Raw genomic sequence first — 17,426 nt, 5'->3', positions numbered from 1 at the left:
CTACCTGTGTCCACATTTGTTACTCACTAAGAAGCTCCAGCAAACAAATTAACCAGCAACTCTTTATATTAAGCTTCTGTTTCAAGGCACCACCAGCTAATGTAAATACATTAATGCAATGCAATACATCAAAAGCTATTTAGAGATTACATCTATATTGCTTCCATGTATATCTGAGAACCAACTCTGCTTTGCAGATCAAGCAGACAAGTCGGAATCCCCAGTGTCTCAGCATCTTTTATACTTCATATTTTTTTAATGGTGTGACTACATGAATGGACAAGGACAGGGTTACAGGTATCATTTATCTACACTTCTCTAAGGCCTTCAACAGAGTCACCTACAATATCATCTCTCTAAAATGGAGACAGATGGATTTAATGGGTGCAGTGGGTGAACTGTTACGTGGATATAGAATTGGCTGGGACAGCTGCATGCAGAAGCAGTGATCAATGGTTCAGAATCCCAATGGACAGTGATAAGTAATGTCTCTCAGGGGTCCTTAAGCATTATTTAAGATCATCCTTAATGACAACAGACAAAGGAATCAAGTGAACCCTCAGCAAATTTGCAGATTATTGCAAACTGAGTGGTGCAGTTGACACACCTGAAGAACAGGAAGCCATCAAGACAGACATGGACAGGCTGGAAAAGTGGGACCATGGGAATCTCATGAATTTTAACAAAACCAAATGCTAGGTCCTGCACCTGAATTGGGGCAACTCCCAGTAGGAAGCTTCAGGATGAACACATTGAGAGCATCTCTGCTGAAAAGCGCTTGGGGGTCCTGGTGGCTGAGAGGCTGGAAGTGACCCAGCCATGGGCACTCACAGCCCAGAAAGCCAAGTATGTCCTGGGCTGCATCCAAAGGAGCGCAGCCAGCAGGGCCAGGGAGGGGATTCTGCCCCTCTGTTCTGCTCTGGTGAGACCCCACCTGGAATATTGTGTTCAGTTCTGAGGTCCTCAGCCCAGTAAAGATACTCATTTGTTGAAATGAGTCCAGAGGAAGCCATCAAAACAATGAGAAGGATGGAGCACATCTCCTATGAAAAAAAAAGGCTGAGAGAATTGGGATTGCTCATCTTCAAGAAAAGAAGATTTCAGGGTGACCTTACTGCAGTCACCAAGTACCTGAAGGGAATCTAAAAATGATGGAAACATCTTTTTACAAGGGCATGTAGTGAGAGGACAAAGATCAATGGCTTCAAACTGAAAGAGGGCAGGTTTAGATTGGTTATTAGCAAAAAAGTTTTTCCCATTAGGTTGGTGAGGCACTAGAACAGGCTGGCCTGTAGAACCTGCAGGAACCAGGGATGTCCTATCCCTAGATGTGTTCAAGGCCAAGCTGAATGGAGCTCTGGTCTAGCATGTGCTTGCCTATGGCAGACAATTGGAACTAGTGATCTTAAGGTTCCTTCCAATCCATACCATTCTATGACAGTATAATTGTTTGAAGTTTAGCTTCCCCTGATTTGCATCAGATCAAACATGAACTCATAGCTCTCCAAGTTCACAGCACCATATCCTAACAACTCTACTCTCTTTTGACAGGACAGGCCAAGATCCTCTCCCCTCCGGAAACATTAGTCTCACTAAGTCAATACGGCATGTCCCTTGTTGTTTTGGGTCACTCAAATCACTGACCCAGAAATGCACTTCTTGAGGGTCCAGGACAAGCAGACACAAGTGAATCACTGCAATCAGCTGACCACAGATGAAAGACCTTCTGGGCAATTTGTAACTCAGAGTCCTTTGACCCACACAGCACTGCTGCTGCTCTCATGAGACACACTGCCTTGCTTCCAAGTCTCCCAAATACAATCATTCTCCCGTTACCATGAGGTTAGGAGGCAGATGCAGGAAACTGAGGACATGCAGAATTAAACGCCAGAACAAAGCCCAGCAGAATGTAGGCACAAAACCAGTATTCCTTTACAAGTTTGTGATGGTTTTGCCCCAAGCCCAAGTAGCATCCCTGATAGAGGCAACAGTCCCTGCAAGCTGTGCAGGCTGAGCTTCCACTACATCCTGCCACCTGGGCCAACAGCTGCTGCACAGGAAGACAAAAGGAATAAAAAGGATCCCACCAGTCTTTACATTGCCAAGATACAAAACAACATTTCCAAAGTAACAAGTTTGTTTGGTTTTAATTTTTTTCTTTGTTTTTGGGGGGGGATTTTGTGTTTGTGTGTCTGTGTGTGCACTAACAAGCTTAAAGAAAAGCACGTGAGATTTGTTGATGGCAATTTGCCATATTTAGTCTAAAAGCAGGCAAAATAGTCCTTGGTTTGACATAACAAGACCATGAGGCTTCTGTACCACCAGGAACAACTGGCAGCTCTTCCTGAGGCAACAAATGAGCATGACAAAACAAACAGCTGGAGAAGTTCTGCCAGACTTGCCTTTCTACAGCTTCCTACTCTGGAACTACCTGCAAAACTGACTCTCAGTCATATTCCTAGTCTGGATCAGGAGAGCACCCTCGCTCCCCCATTGCCCAAGAATTAATTATCAATGATCTGTAGGCCCAAGTGGTAGAAGAGGCTGTCAAAAGGCACTGCAGCAGATGTGTCTGCAGAGAGACAATGAGTATGCAGCTTAAGTCATTGGTAGGACTGGCATAGGGTGCACTGCTGTTGCCTTTTGAAATTACTGGAATTCAACTTTCCCAGCCGAGTTACAACTCCATGAGAGAAAGTTGTGGGCTTTCTTTACCAGTCGCTTTGCAAATGGATTCCTTGAGGCAGAGAGCTTTCTGATCAGGTTGTCACAGCAACAACTGGTAAGGGCAATCTTGCCACACAACAGGGAAGAAGGATTCTGATGACACTCCTACTGACTTTCAGCAGTCTGCATGTGACTGACAGAAAACAGTAGTTCTTCAAGAGCAACAGGAATACAAAGGAAAGACATAGTTTGTCTCTCAGAAGCTCTGTGCTAGCAGCACTTCCCTTCTTTACTTTTATAGTGATCTGAATAGTAAATACTGAGGATTTCACACTGCCTGAAGCCTGTCCTTGGAACACAGATGAGCCTTTGAAGAATACTTTCCCCTTTTGGTAATCAGTGCACTGGCCATACTTTGGCCAGCCAAATCTGCTCAGGATTTCTCCTCCAACCAGCACACAATCAGATGCAGTACCTGCTTCAGGACAATTTGTCTTCCGTTTCTTGAGTAGTCTCAGCCCATAGAGTAGTAGTAACCCAGTACAGCTCCAACAGTCCTGAAAAAAGGTGTTGAAAATCACCTTTTCACACTTCTCATGTCCACTTCCAGGACATGTCCCATGTAGAGCAGCAAACTATGTCACCTTGTCCTATAATCACCAGCCAATATCCCTACTCCAAAACTTTCTGGTGAGGTGCCAAGGCCAAATCCAGATTCCCCATTCCATCAGCTAGGCCCACCTGAGTGGGGTCTAGCCACAGGTTAACATGACTTCTCCCAGACCTGAAACCCAGAGAATTATTAGACACAAGTAATGTCACAAGAGGTTTAGACTGAGGATTAGGAGCAATTTCCCTACTGAAAGGATGGTCAGGCAGTGGAACAAGGTTCCCAGGGAAGTAGCAGAATCACCATCCCTGGAAGTGTTCAAAAGATGTGTAGATATAGCACTTGGGGACATGGTTTGATGGTGAATATGGTGCTGGGTTAACAACTGGACTTGATCTTCGAGGCCTTTTCCAACTTATGACAATTCTGGGATTCCATGAGCCCAAAACACATCATCCAAGCCTCTGCATGTGACCCATGCACAAAAGAAGGAGAAGGCATGCAGGGAGGATGAGGAAAGAAACAGAAATTAATGGCTCAAATTACCTCAGCCAAACCTGGGATGCACAATACTTTCAGCTATTGATTTCAAGAACACAGCAAGGGTGGTGGGTGGGTGAGAAGAAAAGCACATATACCTAGGACATAAAGCATGGCATCTATTCTTCACTGAGAAATGTGTACCAAAGAGGAAGAGAAAGCATGGCTGGTAGCACAGATGGGTACAGGTGCCTGTTAGTTTTATAGGCTTGCCATGTCTAAGTACTGCCCACTCAGTGAAATGTTACCAAAGAACAGGCCTCAGAAGACTACTGCTCCAGATTTTCACCAGTCTCTTGCCTGGACAGCGAGGGAGATTACATGAGGGACCTGCAGATCACAAAGAACTATGAACTTGCAGTTTTTCTCTTCTCTCCCACTGGCACTGAAGAAATGCTTCGTATATGCCTCCTCTCTTCTCCTCCCCTCCCTCCTCTTTCCTCTTCTCCTTCCTTATCTCTCCAGACATATTTTAATCAAAACAAAGCACTAAACCAGAGCAATGTTCTTACTATGTGCTGAGAAGTTTTTTCTACGCAGCTGGTCATGCTGAAACTGCTGGCAGTCATTGTAGAGGGAGAGGGGGAGCTGATGTGGTCTGTGTAACAGACCCCCTCTTGATGCTGGGCAGGTGTCCAGCAGAGTTCAGCTGCTGACATGCTCCCAGTGCATCAGGATGTTCTCCCAGCGGCAAAGAAACTACAGGACAGTGGCTTAGGACTCTAGAAACACCAAGTAAGACCCTTTCTGGTCCTTCTGTCCCAAACAAAATAGAAGAGCAAATACTAAGGTTACTCTTAGCTAGCACACTGAGGTTTTGACAGCACACCTACCTTTGCCAATGTATATTCAGACAAACAGTAGGGTAGTGGGGCATGGTGAAAAAATGCAGGAAAAATAGGTAAGAGGAGGGAGCAAAACCTAGCACACTTATGTCCATAGAATTGCGCTTCAGTAGAAATTTTTCCTTTACACATTGAGGCTCTACACATTGCAGAAATTATTTCATTCTAGTAAACAGTAATGCACACAGCAAGTGGCTTGACAAGAGTATACGTTGATACGTGTGTCTGTGTGTATAGATATATCTAGGTAGATAGATATAGATATAGATAGTTATAGATGGTTTTGGGTGGGTTTTTTGGGTATGTGTGTGTGTTTGACTTACTTTTGCTTCTTTAAACTCCAAAATGCCCTTCCCCAGACCCCCATTATCAATCTTAGTATTGATAATGTTGCTACATGCTGAAAGAAATAGTAAAAGTCAGTATTACTAATACCTAATGAATTAACACATATAAAAACAGTATGGAATCAGTATGACAACAGTACTTGGAATCCTTATTAAAATATAAGACAAAACATAGAAGCAGGGCTTTTCTTTCATAACCAGGACTGCTATCACAGACCTACTTCAACCTGTATCAAAAGTTGTATGTAAATACTGCTATGAATTCTGCAGTATCTCAAATAAAGTGAAAAATGGGATTTCCAGGCAGTGATGGTAATGGATACACAGTTTCATATTTGCTGGAGTAGCACAAAAAAGTAGCACAAAATAAATACAGGTGAATACTGCTGCTCTAAAATGTGCACTATAATTTATTTTATTACAAGTTACATAGTAAAATCAACCTCAGTGAACCCATCAAGTTTTTGAGTACATCTCTAAAAGGTGGAACAGCCTTATGAACTAGCAAGCACTGCTATTGCATTTGCTCATATCATCTTTTGATGCCTGTCTATTTTTTTACACTGAAACTTGTACTGCTTCATAGCATTTGATAATAGTGTTTGATTATTTTCCATATCCTTGCCAATTTTTTATTCAATGAAATCCTTCTGTTGTTTAAGAATGAGACAAATGGACTGCATATGGATTTAGAAAAAGACACCACACAAACTGATAAAAGCAAAGTGGAACTTTTCGTACAGTTTCTATTACACTTTGCAGATACAAACAAAATCTCCCCACAACTTTTTAAAGTTTAAAAAAACAACTGCTGCACTTAAGGAGGAATCAATTCAGTGCTGAAGTACACCATTAGAAATAGTGATTATATTACTTGCAGATGAGTAAAAATAACTAAATCCCTCACCAAGCACACCGAGCTTCTCTTCAGCAACAAATCCTCTGCTGACACAACATTCTGTTTTAGAAATGGTCCTTCAATAAAGGCACTCACTTTTGTAGCTGATGGTTCCACTAGTCTCTGACGGTGACGTGCTGAGCTGAAATGACTCTTCTGAGGCGTCCCTTCCTGACAGTGAATGAAGAAAGGAGAGGAAGAAACAGAGGAAAGGGGGGCAATGGATAGTGGAGGGGATGAAATGGAAGATGTTGGAGAAGGGAGAGGGAGAGTATTTAACTGAACTGTATTTTCACTAACTTCGAAAAAGCTTTATTATATCAATTTAAGTAATACCACTGTACAAATACCAGAAAGAAAATTAAGCATTTGCTTTAAAAAGCAGCCTCTCAAGGCTTTTCTATACGTATTATTTACACACATTTAATAATGTTGTCTCCTATAAATCTACATATACACACATGTACACATGCCTACTTAACTTTCAGATACACACATTGAAGTTAAACATTCATTTCACTTCCGCAAAGTATACACATTATCTTACATTTTCTGAATCGACTTATGCAGTTAAACACAAAAAACCCAATCCAGCTGGATTTATGCTTCAACACAAACATCAAAATCTCCTCTAGCAAAATAAGATTTTTTTAAGATTCATATTCTCTACCCAGACCTGCAATAATCACCTTAAATTCTAGAGACTTTTACCTTACAGAGATAATGTCCTGCCTGAGAAAACTGAGAAAGACCAGGCTCACACAGGTGAAAGGTAAGTATTTTCTCTTAGAAAGTAAAACCTGAAAGAGCATTCATCTGAAAAATAATCTGAAACCTGATAGTCTTCATTACATGTGCAATACAACAAGAGATTTTTCCAGGATATGAGATACTGGTTCTAAATCCTCTACCTCCTTAATATCCAAGAGACAGAAGTGCAACATCTAGTTTCTTCCCCAAGACACTTCAAATACACTGCATCAATCTCTCCAGAAACTTTCCCATTTCGAAAGCTTCTCATTGCTGTAGTAAGTATGAACTCTACAGTCTGTTATTTCAGGTATGTGTCTGAAGGAGAGAAAATATGGGTGAAGAGCCTCCTTCTAGCCACAGGGATCAGAGTATGAAAATTTATAAGACTCGTTTTTTCTTTCTTATTTTTTTTCTTTTTCTTTTGGAACCCATACACAATTCTCCTAAGAGTCTTCCCCAGAAAAAAAGTGACAGTATTTTAAAAATATAAGACAGACCTGCTCCTACTTCTGAAAAGATATTCACAGGGGTTTTTAAATGAAAATACAATGCTACTCAAATATTTTTCAAGATCTCAAGACTTTTTTTTAAAAAAGTAGTTTTTTATAAGAGTAGTTTTTTACACCTCCTTAACAAGAAGGCTTCTACTTCTGGCATGACACCACACAGACAGAACCAGCCCTTTAACTCAAAAAGATCCAGTGGAAATAATCAAAGATTACAGCCACCATAGGAGGATAACATCATAATTCACCAAATCCACAACAGTAGTAGTGCAAACTAGCTCTAATCAATAGAACCAGCATTACAGAAAAAGTAGTTATCCAACACTTGCCTAAACACTTGGTTACAGTTGCAGAAGACTGTTCTGCTAATGGCAAGGTACTTTGGTAACATTCCACTACTGGTGTAATAGACTAAAATCAAAAGGAAGTGCAATGGCAGGAAGGTAAAGAAGAAGGTAAAGAAGACCTTTACACTTCTTCTTCAACACTTTCTTTTAAAAATTCTCAATGCCCTCACCATTATGATCTAAAATCAAATTTTATATAATTACTGCTTGAAAAGGGTCTTCTTTCTGTCACAGTTTGGAAACAATGGTAGAGACAGCTTAACCTGGACATTAGCTAGCAAAAGTGCTGAACTTCAGAGGCCCTACCTTCTCCCATATTATGGTTATTAGCTAATCTAATATGGGATCCTGTACTTAACTGTGAAACATGGAATTCTTCTTCCCTTATTCACATTTTTCTTTCTTTCCTGTCTCTCCTTCAGAATGGTTTCCAGAAGGAGTTGAGAGCTGGCACAAGCACAATTAACACATAGAAAAAACCCAATACAGCACCAATACCATTTCAGAAGCAAAAATGTGTACCTAGATTAATGTAATTACTCCTATGAAAAAGGAAAGTCAGAGTTCAGACTATTAAATGTTTATGTGGGCTGTGCCTTCAATCACGCCAGCCAGTACAACATCCTGAATCAGAATGTATTAACAGCTCACTTTTTAGCCCAAAACAGTCAGGGTAGACTTCATGCAATACCATTCCATGTAGGAATGATAGTTTATCATCACAACATGTGAAGGTTCAACTAAGATCAACAAAATATTAAAAAAAGCTTGAAAGAAGCCGGTTCTTTCACTATGAAAAAATTAGATATAGAGTATTCGAAGACATTAGAGACATTAGACTGTAGGCATAAAGGTTTCACATCATAATGTCATGTTCCTTAGTATTGCATTTCAGCTGATAAAAACAGAAACCTTCTGCCAATGTCAGCAGTAGGTACTGTTCCATACAGGATTGTCTAATAAGGGCAGAGAAACCAGAGTCAATGTTACAGAGAAACAGCAATCTCTAACTTGGGGGAAAAAAAAAAGAAAAACCAAAAAACAGTAACAACAACAAAAACCTACATGCTGGAAAGACTAAGCATTCAGAGTCACTGCAGTTATTACCACAAAGCACATACAGTGGATCCATGATACCCTTGAAGGATGAAGGCCCTTTAGAGAGGAAAGACTCAGTTGCAATTATAAGTTGATATAATAAAACTACTGTCAGAAAACTAAATCCTTGCAAAAGCCAACACAATTCACATGAACAAGAACAGCTAAAGGAAAAACTCAAGGATCCTAAATAATTCTGTGGTAAGGTATTTTAGCATTTTACTTAGGTGGCACGCAGAAAATTGGCATGGGAGCAGAAAGAGACAGAGATTTATTTCCTTTAACTGGTGAGTAATCCAAGACATAATCTTCTGGGAAACACACATCTTGGGGTAAGAAAAAACAAAACAAAACAAAAACTCACATAAAACCAAAAACACACACCACCCCACAAAAAAAAATATAAAAAAATAATAATAAAAAAAAAGCAACACAGACTGGGACACCAAGTATTGCACATAGTTTATTTCTGAAGCCACAGGTGCCTGAAAACAGCTGTGAGGAGAAAATATGCTTTTGGGTGAAGAGGCTGGTATCAAGAGAAAAGCAAGAATAGCAAGTGACACAAGCATGTGGTCTTATCTGAAGAGATTTCTACCTCCAGACTGAAGCGGCCACAGACTTCTTTTTTTCCTCTCAATTTTTATTAGCTGACAGATCTGAAACAAGTTGTAAAAATTTCCACAAAGAGGAGCTGAATTCACTAACACCACAGCTGGTCTCTGACAGATTTGCAGGTATTTAGCACTGAGGTAAAAATAATTCGCAGACACAACTCCATCCACATCAAGCTGGGCAAATCCTTATGCTGACAAGGCTATTTCAATGTTTTTACATTAATGAGTGCCATACAGACACACCTTCAAACCATGATCATTCTAAACATGCTTCTTCCCCAAGACTAGCCCCAGGCTCCCTCAAGATACATCTGCACCCAAGTGCCATAAAGTCCCTGCCACATCTTTAAGTGCCTTATAGAGGTGACTGAAACATAGAGGTGTCCTATAGAGATGACTGAGAATCCTGGCATTCGAGTTTAGCAAGAGTTACAGTGAAACTTATGGCCAAGACCTGCTGTCATGGCTAAGACTGCCTCTAAACTTTTTGTTACTTCCCTTTACATGGCAATCTACCTCCTGTTGTATAGAGTCTCACACTAGATGCAGCTGTTCTATTTAACTACCAAACCACTACACTGTATATTTTTAACTGTTCTGAAGATTCCCTTTTTCTTTCTTTCTACTGCAATGTTAAAATGTTACTCTGTAATAATTCATCTATTTAGGAGGACTACGTAAATACAGCTGTGAGGGTACAGCAAAAATACAAGAAAGTTCAAAGCAAATAAGAAAATTAGGAACAAAAATTACGTGTTAGAATGGGATGTGTTTAGTCTGATTTTTCTCCTTCTTTCTTTCTTGCTTCAAAGGGGCCAAGATATCAGGAACAAAGAATGCCATTCACTTCTGATACCTCAATAGTTTTAGGATATAGCAAAGAAAGCAGTAAATATTGTGGGATGGCCACACAATCAAGTCATTTCACTTTACTAAAACCTTCAACAGCAGCAGTGCAACACTAATTTACCATATTATCCAGTTATGGTTTTATTAATTATATGACACCATTCAGAAAGTCAGCATGCTACATCAGCATTAGTATTTCTTCCTACGCACAGCTTTCTGGCACAGGTTACTTGCTGAACAGGTCTTTGAACAACACCAAGGCCATCTCTATCAGATATCTGCTTAGTAAAAGCTCCTGGAGATTAGACTGGGTCCATCCAGATATTATGATCATTTCATACTTAATCCTTGAAGTGTGTTGGTAGATAAAATTTTGACACCTGTTTTAATTCTATTACATTCTATCTGTTATAAGGTTATGTCTTATCTGCTGTAAGGTCACCAGTAGCCTTGCAGTCTTGAACAAATAAATTTCTCTGTGTTTCAACTTACCAAAGAGATAATGAAATGCTATTCCTGTTTCAGCAATAACATGAGACCAGCAAAGAGGAAAAAACAAAAGATCTAGGGAGACTCAAAAGGTAAATTATTCAAATTTTCAGTGTTACAGGTGTAGATTGGTTAATCAGCTTTTCATAATCAAGAAGAAGGTAAAAAGAGTAGTCTTTACAGGCACTGGAGGCCTTTTTCTCATAAAGATTAATTCAACTTTTTAAAACAATTTGATACTTCATAAGAGATAGAGGTAGCAGGGATGTGCAGAGAGGGACGGAGGCTGTACACATTCTGTTCCCACAAAAATTCACAAAACTAGACAGCAAAACATACCCTGCTTACATGCCATGATTTTAAAAATTCACCGACGCTTAAAGGGTATACAGTGTGGAAAAGCTGAATTACTCAAGGTGACATGCAAATAATGCAACAGATTGATGAGGAAACTATGAAAATCAATTTAAGCAGAGACAGACCAACAGGTGTTCAGAAGCTTGGAACTTAGCCTTCTGATAACACAGTATAATCCAAAAATGTCTCCAAGCCCTTGTGCTGGTACAAGAGGTAACAAACAATGTGGTATAATCCTGAGTCATAGTCTCCATGACTTCAAAAGTACACTGAATTCAAATTACTCATTTTTGTAAAACAGAGCAGCAGACAGTAGGCAAATCAGTGTGCCGAGTGTGGGGGCAGGACCATGTTATAAATTGTAACACACGGTCCTTTTCTCTCAGCTTTAGATTCAAGCAAGTGTGAAATGTTTAGGGATTTACTGAGGGGGAGGGGTGTGTTGGTTTGGCTTGGTTTTTAACTACTAAGATGTTCATTTCTTGCTGATGTCCACTGCCCAAAAATTTGAGTTTCAGTGTAATACTTAAGTAGGCTCTGAGCCAAACTTTTTAGGATGATCAGGAAAGCTCTTTCTGCTTCAGAGGCATCTCACAGCAGAGAAAAAGCATAGTTAAGTAAGAAAGATTTCTACATAGTCATGGAATTTAAAAAACAGGCATAACTGTTTGTCAGTTATTTGACAAACAATGTCATATTATGGCACAACTGACAATCCTTACAGCCAAGGCAAGATATCATGTCAATAAAAAGCCAACACACATGTGCAGTTTCAATGTCAAACACCAAAAAAAAAAAAACCTTTAAAAGTTATCTCCCAAACAGAATACAAACCAAAGGCCAGGAATGCATCTTGCAGCAATCAAGCTGTTACCAACAGAAAGTACTGGCAGACAAAAAAAATCATCTCAGGTAAATTTCTGTATCCAATTCTTGCAGCACAGCAACAGATGTTGAATTCTGAGTAAGAAAAATGTGTAACTAACATGTTTGCTGAAATTGTTTGGCAGTCTAACACATCAGTGTGCCAGACACTCTCCCATTAGCACTCCTAGTTATGGTACTCTCCTCTTCTCCCTAACCACATCCAGATTCTATGCAGACAATCATTACAGCATTTGAACAAAGAACATGGGGCCATTTTGAAGGCGAAAAGGGCAAGAACTAATTTTTGACAGGATCCTCATTGATTACTGCATTTTCTCAGTGGTACTAGAGAGAACACACATGAAAAATGGGTGCTTTAAATAAGATCTTTTTTCTGGAATAGCTCCTTTGCAGAAACTCATCCATTTAAAAGTGCCTGAATCTTCTCCATGTAACTCCTGAGAGCCTGAAGACAGGAAAACACACTTCACAAACCTATAAGCCAGAGCAACATTACTGGATTCAGCATCAGAAAAGGTTAGTATTGATATGTCAGACAGACTTCATGTCAGAAAGAAATTATATTGAAATAATTGAAGGTGTCTTTAGGGTGAAACAGGCAATCAAAAAGCATACACTACTACATTTTGCAGCAGTGCTAAAAAACTTACTGGAGGCTTCCGTTCTTCCTCTTAAAATAAAGGAAGAGGCGTAAGGTGCTACAGAAACCATTACAAGACATCAGCCCTAAGCACACACAAATAAATACACAGGAACAGAAATGCAGAAAAGAAAATGCATGCACAAAAAAGGTAGTTATTCTCTTGTTATTCTACTCTAAAACCCCTGAACCCCATAAAAAAACAGACAAAAAAATCACTTCCAAAGTCTTCTCAGAAATGCTCAAAAACATTCAAGTCCTGAGCTGCAATCCCAATCAGATAAGACTAGCATTTTGCTGTGACCATAAGGAGAATGTAAGAAAGAATGCCAGAAGACAAAAAAGAGAAAAAAAAAGAGTTGGCATTACCGGTTAGGCAAATTGCATGCAACATAAAACAAATTCCAAAGACTCATTAAAAAAATCTGTGCTGAAATATGAGGAGTAATGCAATGCACAGTCCTAAGAGCAAGAAAGACAACTACTATTTGAGAAATTACACTGAAGCAACTTAACAGTCAGTCAAGATGCTGCTCCAGTCTAGCAGGCATTAGTCTTTTCAGAAGATCACGGTCATATGCAATGAGGTCTTTGCAGTTACCTCATACAAATACATTTGTTAAGGATTAAATCTCTTATCACAACCACAACACAAAGCACGTAAATGCAGTAATAGCCCCTGTTCAAATCACAGATGTGATATGCTCAACCTCAAATCTTCTCTGCTGCCAACCAACCCTAAAAACTTTTAGATTTTGGCTACCTTGTCCTAAAAACAATTTTGAACTGTGGCCTCCAGACAGTAGCAAATACTCATGACAAAAGTGACAAATATGAAAATGCGCTAAATGCTTGAATGTTAAAGCCTTCTATTTGTCAGTCTAATAATACACCATACTTGACCACTACTTTCTTACACCAAATAAACTGTAATACTCTTAAATGTTAAATGCTGTGTCCTGAAGAACTGAAAGAGATGTCTGAAACGGAAATGCTCTGTCTTGAAGAACTGAGAGCAGCACATGAATATTGAATCAGAGTAACATGAAATGTAGCTCTTACTCGTCAGAAACATTTGCTCTAATTTTTCATTTATATTATTCCTTCCTTATTGAACGCCCCAACATTTACTAAAATCTGAAAAAAATTAAGTAATTTAAAACTAAAAAACTGGGTTCCCAAGGGGCACTGAAGTCCTAAAATCAATTTTCCACTCATAACCTAAATTTTCCAGCTGTGCTCATGAGTTCTGTATTCATAAAACATAAGAGTTTGGGGAATACTTCCAGGTTCTTCTACACACAAATTCTTACTGCTGAATTCCCCTAATGTATCTGCACAACTTGGGTACATACCACTAAGTTTTTTCAAAGCAACTGAAATGGTATTCTTCTAGTGGCATAATTTAAAGCAAAATGGTAAAACACCTTGAAAAACCCTTTTCACATCAAAAGAACTCAGAAGTTAAAGTAAGCACACACTGCATACACTTAGCACATTTTCCTCACTTTTCACATAGAAAGAGAAAGTTAAACTGAAGGACAGGAGAGGAATCTACATTAGCTGAAAAACATCTTCAGATATGTTTCTGTATTTTATATAACATTTTTGATCTGTAGAGAATACCAAAAATATTCAAATACGCAAAACACACGCAGAAACATGCCAAATTCAAGCTGTAGCTTTCCAGGACTAAAATACTATCAGAAGACATGACATTATCTCCACGAAACACATCAATGCACTTCAGTCAATTCTACAGGGCAGATATTCTGACCTATTTCCTGGTTCCAGACAGCTGAAAGTGAAATTCAGAAAAACATGCATTGTTTCATAACAGTAACTACCAGTTACCACAAGCCCATCTTCTAACCACGGACCATCTATTAGTTTAATTAGATTGTAAGTTTGATTACTAAAACATTTTCTTCAGATTTGATCACTTGCAACATTTTCTTTTACAGAACCCAGGCAAGGATGGAGTTTTTTACATTGTGCTGCTAAAACTAGACCTCCTATTTCTGATAGTAAAGCTTAAAAAATCATCCATCTTGTAATATTTTTCAATGCACATGTTCACTGCTTTGAAATAATGTCTTGGTTGGGGAGGACAACCAGATGTCATAGAAGTGTTACTTAACATCCTTATGAAACTAAGCCGAGCATATATACACAAAACAAAGGAATTTCAAAAGGACAAAGTACTCCAAATAAAACATGCACTGTAAAAACCTGAAATTTAGCTGCCAAAGTCTCTGAAGAGCTTGTTTTTTATCAAGGGTACAGACAGTGAGTGCAAGTATCCTTTTTGTCTTTAATCCCAGCTGTTGTATGCCACTGAGAAGCACTAAACCTTAGACCTAAAATCAAGGGGGACTGGAATGAAGGAGCACAGGGAATCCAAGAGGAACACAAGTTACAAACTGAGACAAAGTAATTGAATAAGGTAACAGAAAGCAAGAGTTGCTGACAGAAAACAATGATGTTCTGATTTACACTGGATGAAGCAAGGATCCTACAGAGAATAAGGTCAGCATTGCAGAAGTTAGTGCTACGTGTATGGAGGAAAAGTAAAGCCAAAAAAAACACAATCAAAAACAATTATTAAATTGCAGTATTGAGCATTCTGCTTTGAAATCACAGCAGTAACTTACGGATTTTTATGTAATTTTAATATTCAAATGAATAACTGGTACTGTTACAAGCAATTTGAAGCAAATATTGCCTCAATCTAATAGAAGGAATTATTAGCATCTCAAAGCCTGTGGGCAATTTTGAGAAAATCGCTAACTTAACAAATTTAAAACTTTTGACTTCTAAATGAAACATAGTTTATCAGTTGGTTAAAGCAAATATAAAATCATTATGTGAAATATGACACATGAACCAGCATCACAATCAAAACTGCATCAAATTCAAAGAAAGCACCTTACAAAAAATTTGAAAAGAAAATACAGACAACTACTAGTTTCATTAGTTGTGACAAAGTAAGTAAAACCATTTGTCAAACCAAGGACATTTCAGAGAACTTTATTTTAAAAATCCTGTTTCAATAAGCTACTGTCCTTCATGCAGCTATTATTCCTACTGTTACCAACAAAACAGGCAAAGAAAAAATAAATTTAAAAAAACCCACACAAGTAGATTTTGGAGATAAGCCAAGTCACTCAGAAATAGGAGCTAGCAAGTACACAGAGGATGCTAAAGCTGCTTGATTTTATGACCCTTAGAACACAACTGAGATCAGTTCAAAACATTACAGACTCTACCACTGAGCTCACCAAAGGATTTGATACTAAGAAATGTTAAGTTTATGTTTCGCTTTCTAAACCTAATACAAAACAGTCAGTCAGCTTTGTGACATATTGCAGACTTCATCAAGAAATGTTGCTACAATTATCAGAAGGCATTAATAAGAGGTGTGATATGGGCTACAGGCACCAAGTTTGGCCCCATGCCAAATATTTTAGCTCTGAAGGCAGCATGGTGCTCTCTTTTCTTTTTTTGATATTGGACTCTGAAATAAAGTGACCACAACATACAGCAAGCAAAGACGGGGCGGGGGGAGAGGCTGTTAATCTGAAAGATTAACCCGCTCAGAAAAGCTTTCACAGCTCAAATAATAGCAAAATATGTCTGACACAAAGTGTTTTAGAGGATCTGACAAACATGTAACAATGCATGAATGTCTGGAAAGTAGAGGTGAATAAACTGATCCAGAGATTGTATACTCTATTAGGCCTGCACAAGTGACAGCTAAGAAGGAGAGGAAATATGTCTTCGTCTCAGTAACTCTTCTCTCAGAAGGCTGGTCTTTTGCTTTCTAATGGCAGCTATCACTGCCTATCACTATTTAAGCCAAGAAACTTTAGGTATCTCTTAGTACCTAAGATGCCCTGCTTTCTATAACAGTGTATTGAACGACCCAAAAATAAATATGGCTCTATCCAGAAAAAAAAAAATACCAAGGTTATACAAAATTTAGGGGTTTTTTCACATTTGACATCTATGTATGTTGCTCATGCAATGCACTCATAAAATGAAAGAACAAGTGCTACAATTTAAGTAGTTCTGAGTAGCTCAATTACTTCAAAATGTTTTAGGTTTTAGTAAATGTGGAGAAGTTTAGTTTGCAAGTGTGGCCCCTTTCAGGCAGGTCTGGGCACAACTACTAAGCAGGGCATTAACGCAGTGGGCAGACACTCAACTATTTCCATACAACACTATAAGTGTTATAACTGTCTGCTTCTTAACTGATTAATCTGAATCCACTGCAAACTGAATTTTTTTGGTTGGTTGGGTTGGTTGGTTGGTTGGTTGGTTTTTTTAAAATCCTTCTCTGGTTCCCTGCCCTCCACAAAAGTGATTCACAGTTACACAACTCCTCTGTGATACTGTAAAACCATTTCCACTAATAGAGAAACACCAGCAGAAACAATGATAAGGTCTCTCTTGCCTAGAGAAGAACACAGACATACACAGTACTCAAACTAGTGAAAATTAAGAACCCTTCCAGAACCTCATCTGTAAGACTGACTTTTACACCCTTTTTCCTCCACTTTGCAAGAGACACCAGGCCAAATTCCAACCAATGATCTTAAACTTTTATAATTTTTTTCCTCAGCAGACCACGCAACAAACACATTCCCAAACACAAACTGCATTTAGAAAAGAGATAGTTACAGCCTACCTCTTTCCTTTCCTCTCCTGTAGAGTGTGGCTTCCAAGATAACCCTTTTACTTCACACATCAATTTTCAGTATTTCAGAAAGAATTCTTTTCATTAAACCTTCTACTCCAAATAAATCTCACCTGCTTAGGAGTTGTGAATAAGGCCATTTCTTTCTATGAAGTTCTTTCCTTTCTTTCTAAATTCTCAGTAAATGCATTTCCAGTTGAGACAATAAGCAAGCACTTAGAAAAGTCTGTCAGGTATGACTTTTTGCAAAGGACTCAACAATTTATGTACCACATT

The 17,426-nt window shown here is 38.7% G+C and overlaps 1 protein-coding gene across 5 annotated transcripts in view; it reads right to left on the bottom strand.

The window, feature by feature from the left end:
• MAST4 (microtubule associated serine/threonine kinase family member 4) overlaps positions 1 to 17,426 on the bottom strand; it is a 292,655-nt gene that overhangs the window by 167,117 nt on the left and 108,112 nt on the right. For 2 of the 5 annotated variants that reach the window (XM_038123723.1, XM_038123726.1), the window contains one exon: positions 6,004 to 6,078. The exons of the other annotated variants lie outside the window; for them this stretch is intronic. In XM_038123723.1, the coding sequence (XP_037979651.1) occupies positions 6,004 to 6,078 (75 nt within the window). The remainder of the gene's footprint in view (positions 1 to 6,003; positions 6,079 to 17,426) is intronic. 5 annotated transcript variants of the gene reach the window in all.

The sequence above is a fragment of the Motacilla alba genome, chromosome Z (assembly GCF_015832195.1).
Source record: "Motacilla alba alba isolate MOTALB_02 chromosome Z, Motacilla_alba_V1.0_pri, whole genome shotgun sequence".
NCBI lineage: Eukaryota > Metazoa > Chordata > Aves > Passeriformes > Motacillidae > Motacilla > Motacilla alba.
This window is presented reverse-complemented; position numbering and strand designations above follow the sequence as displayed.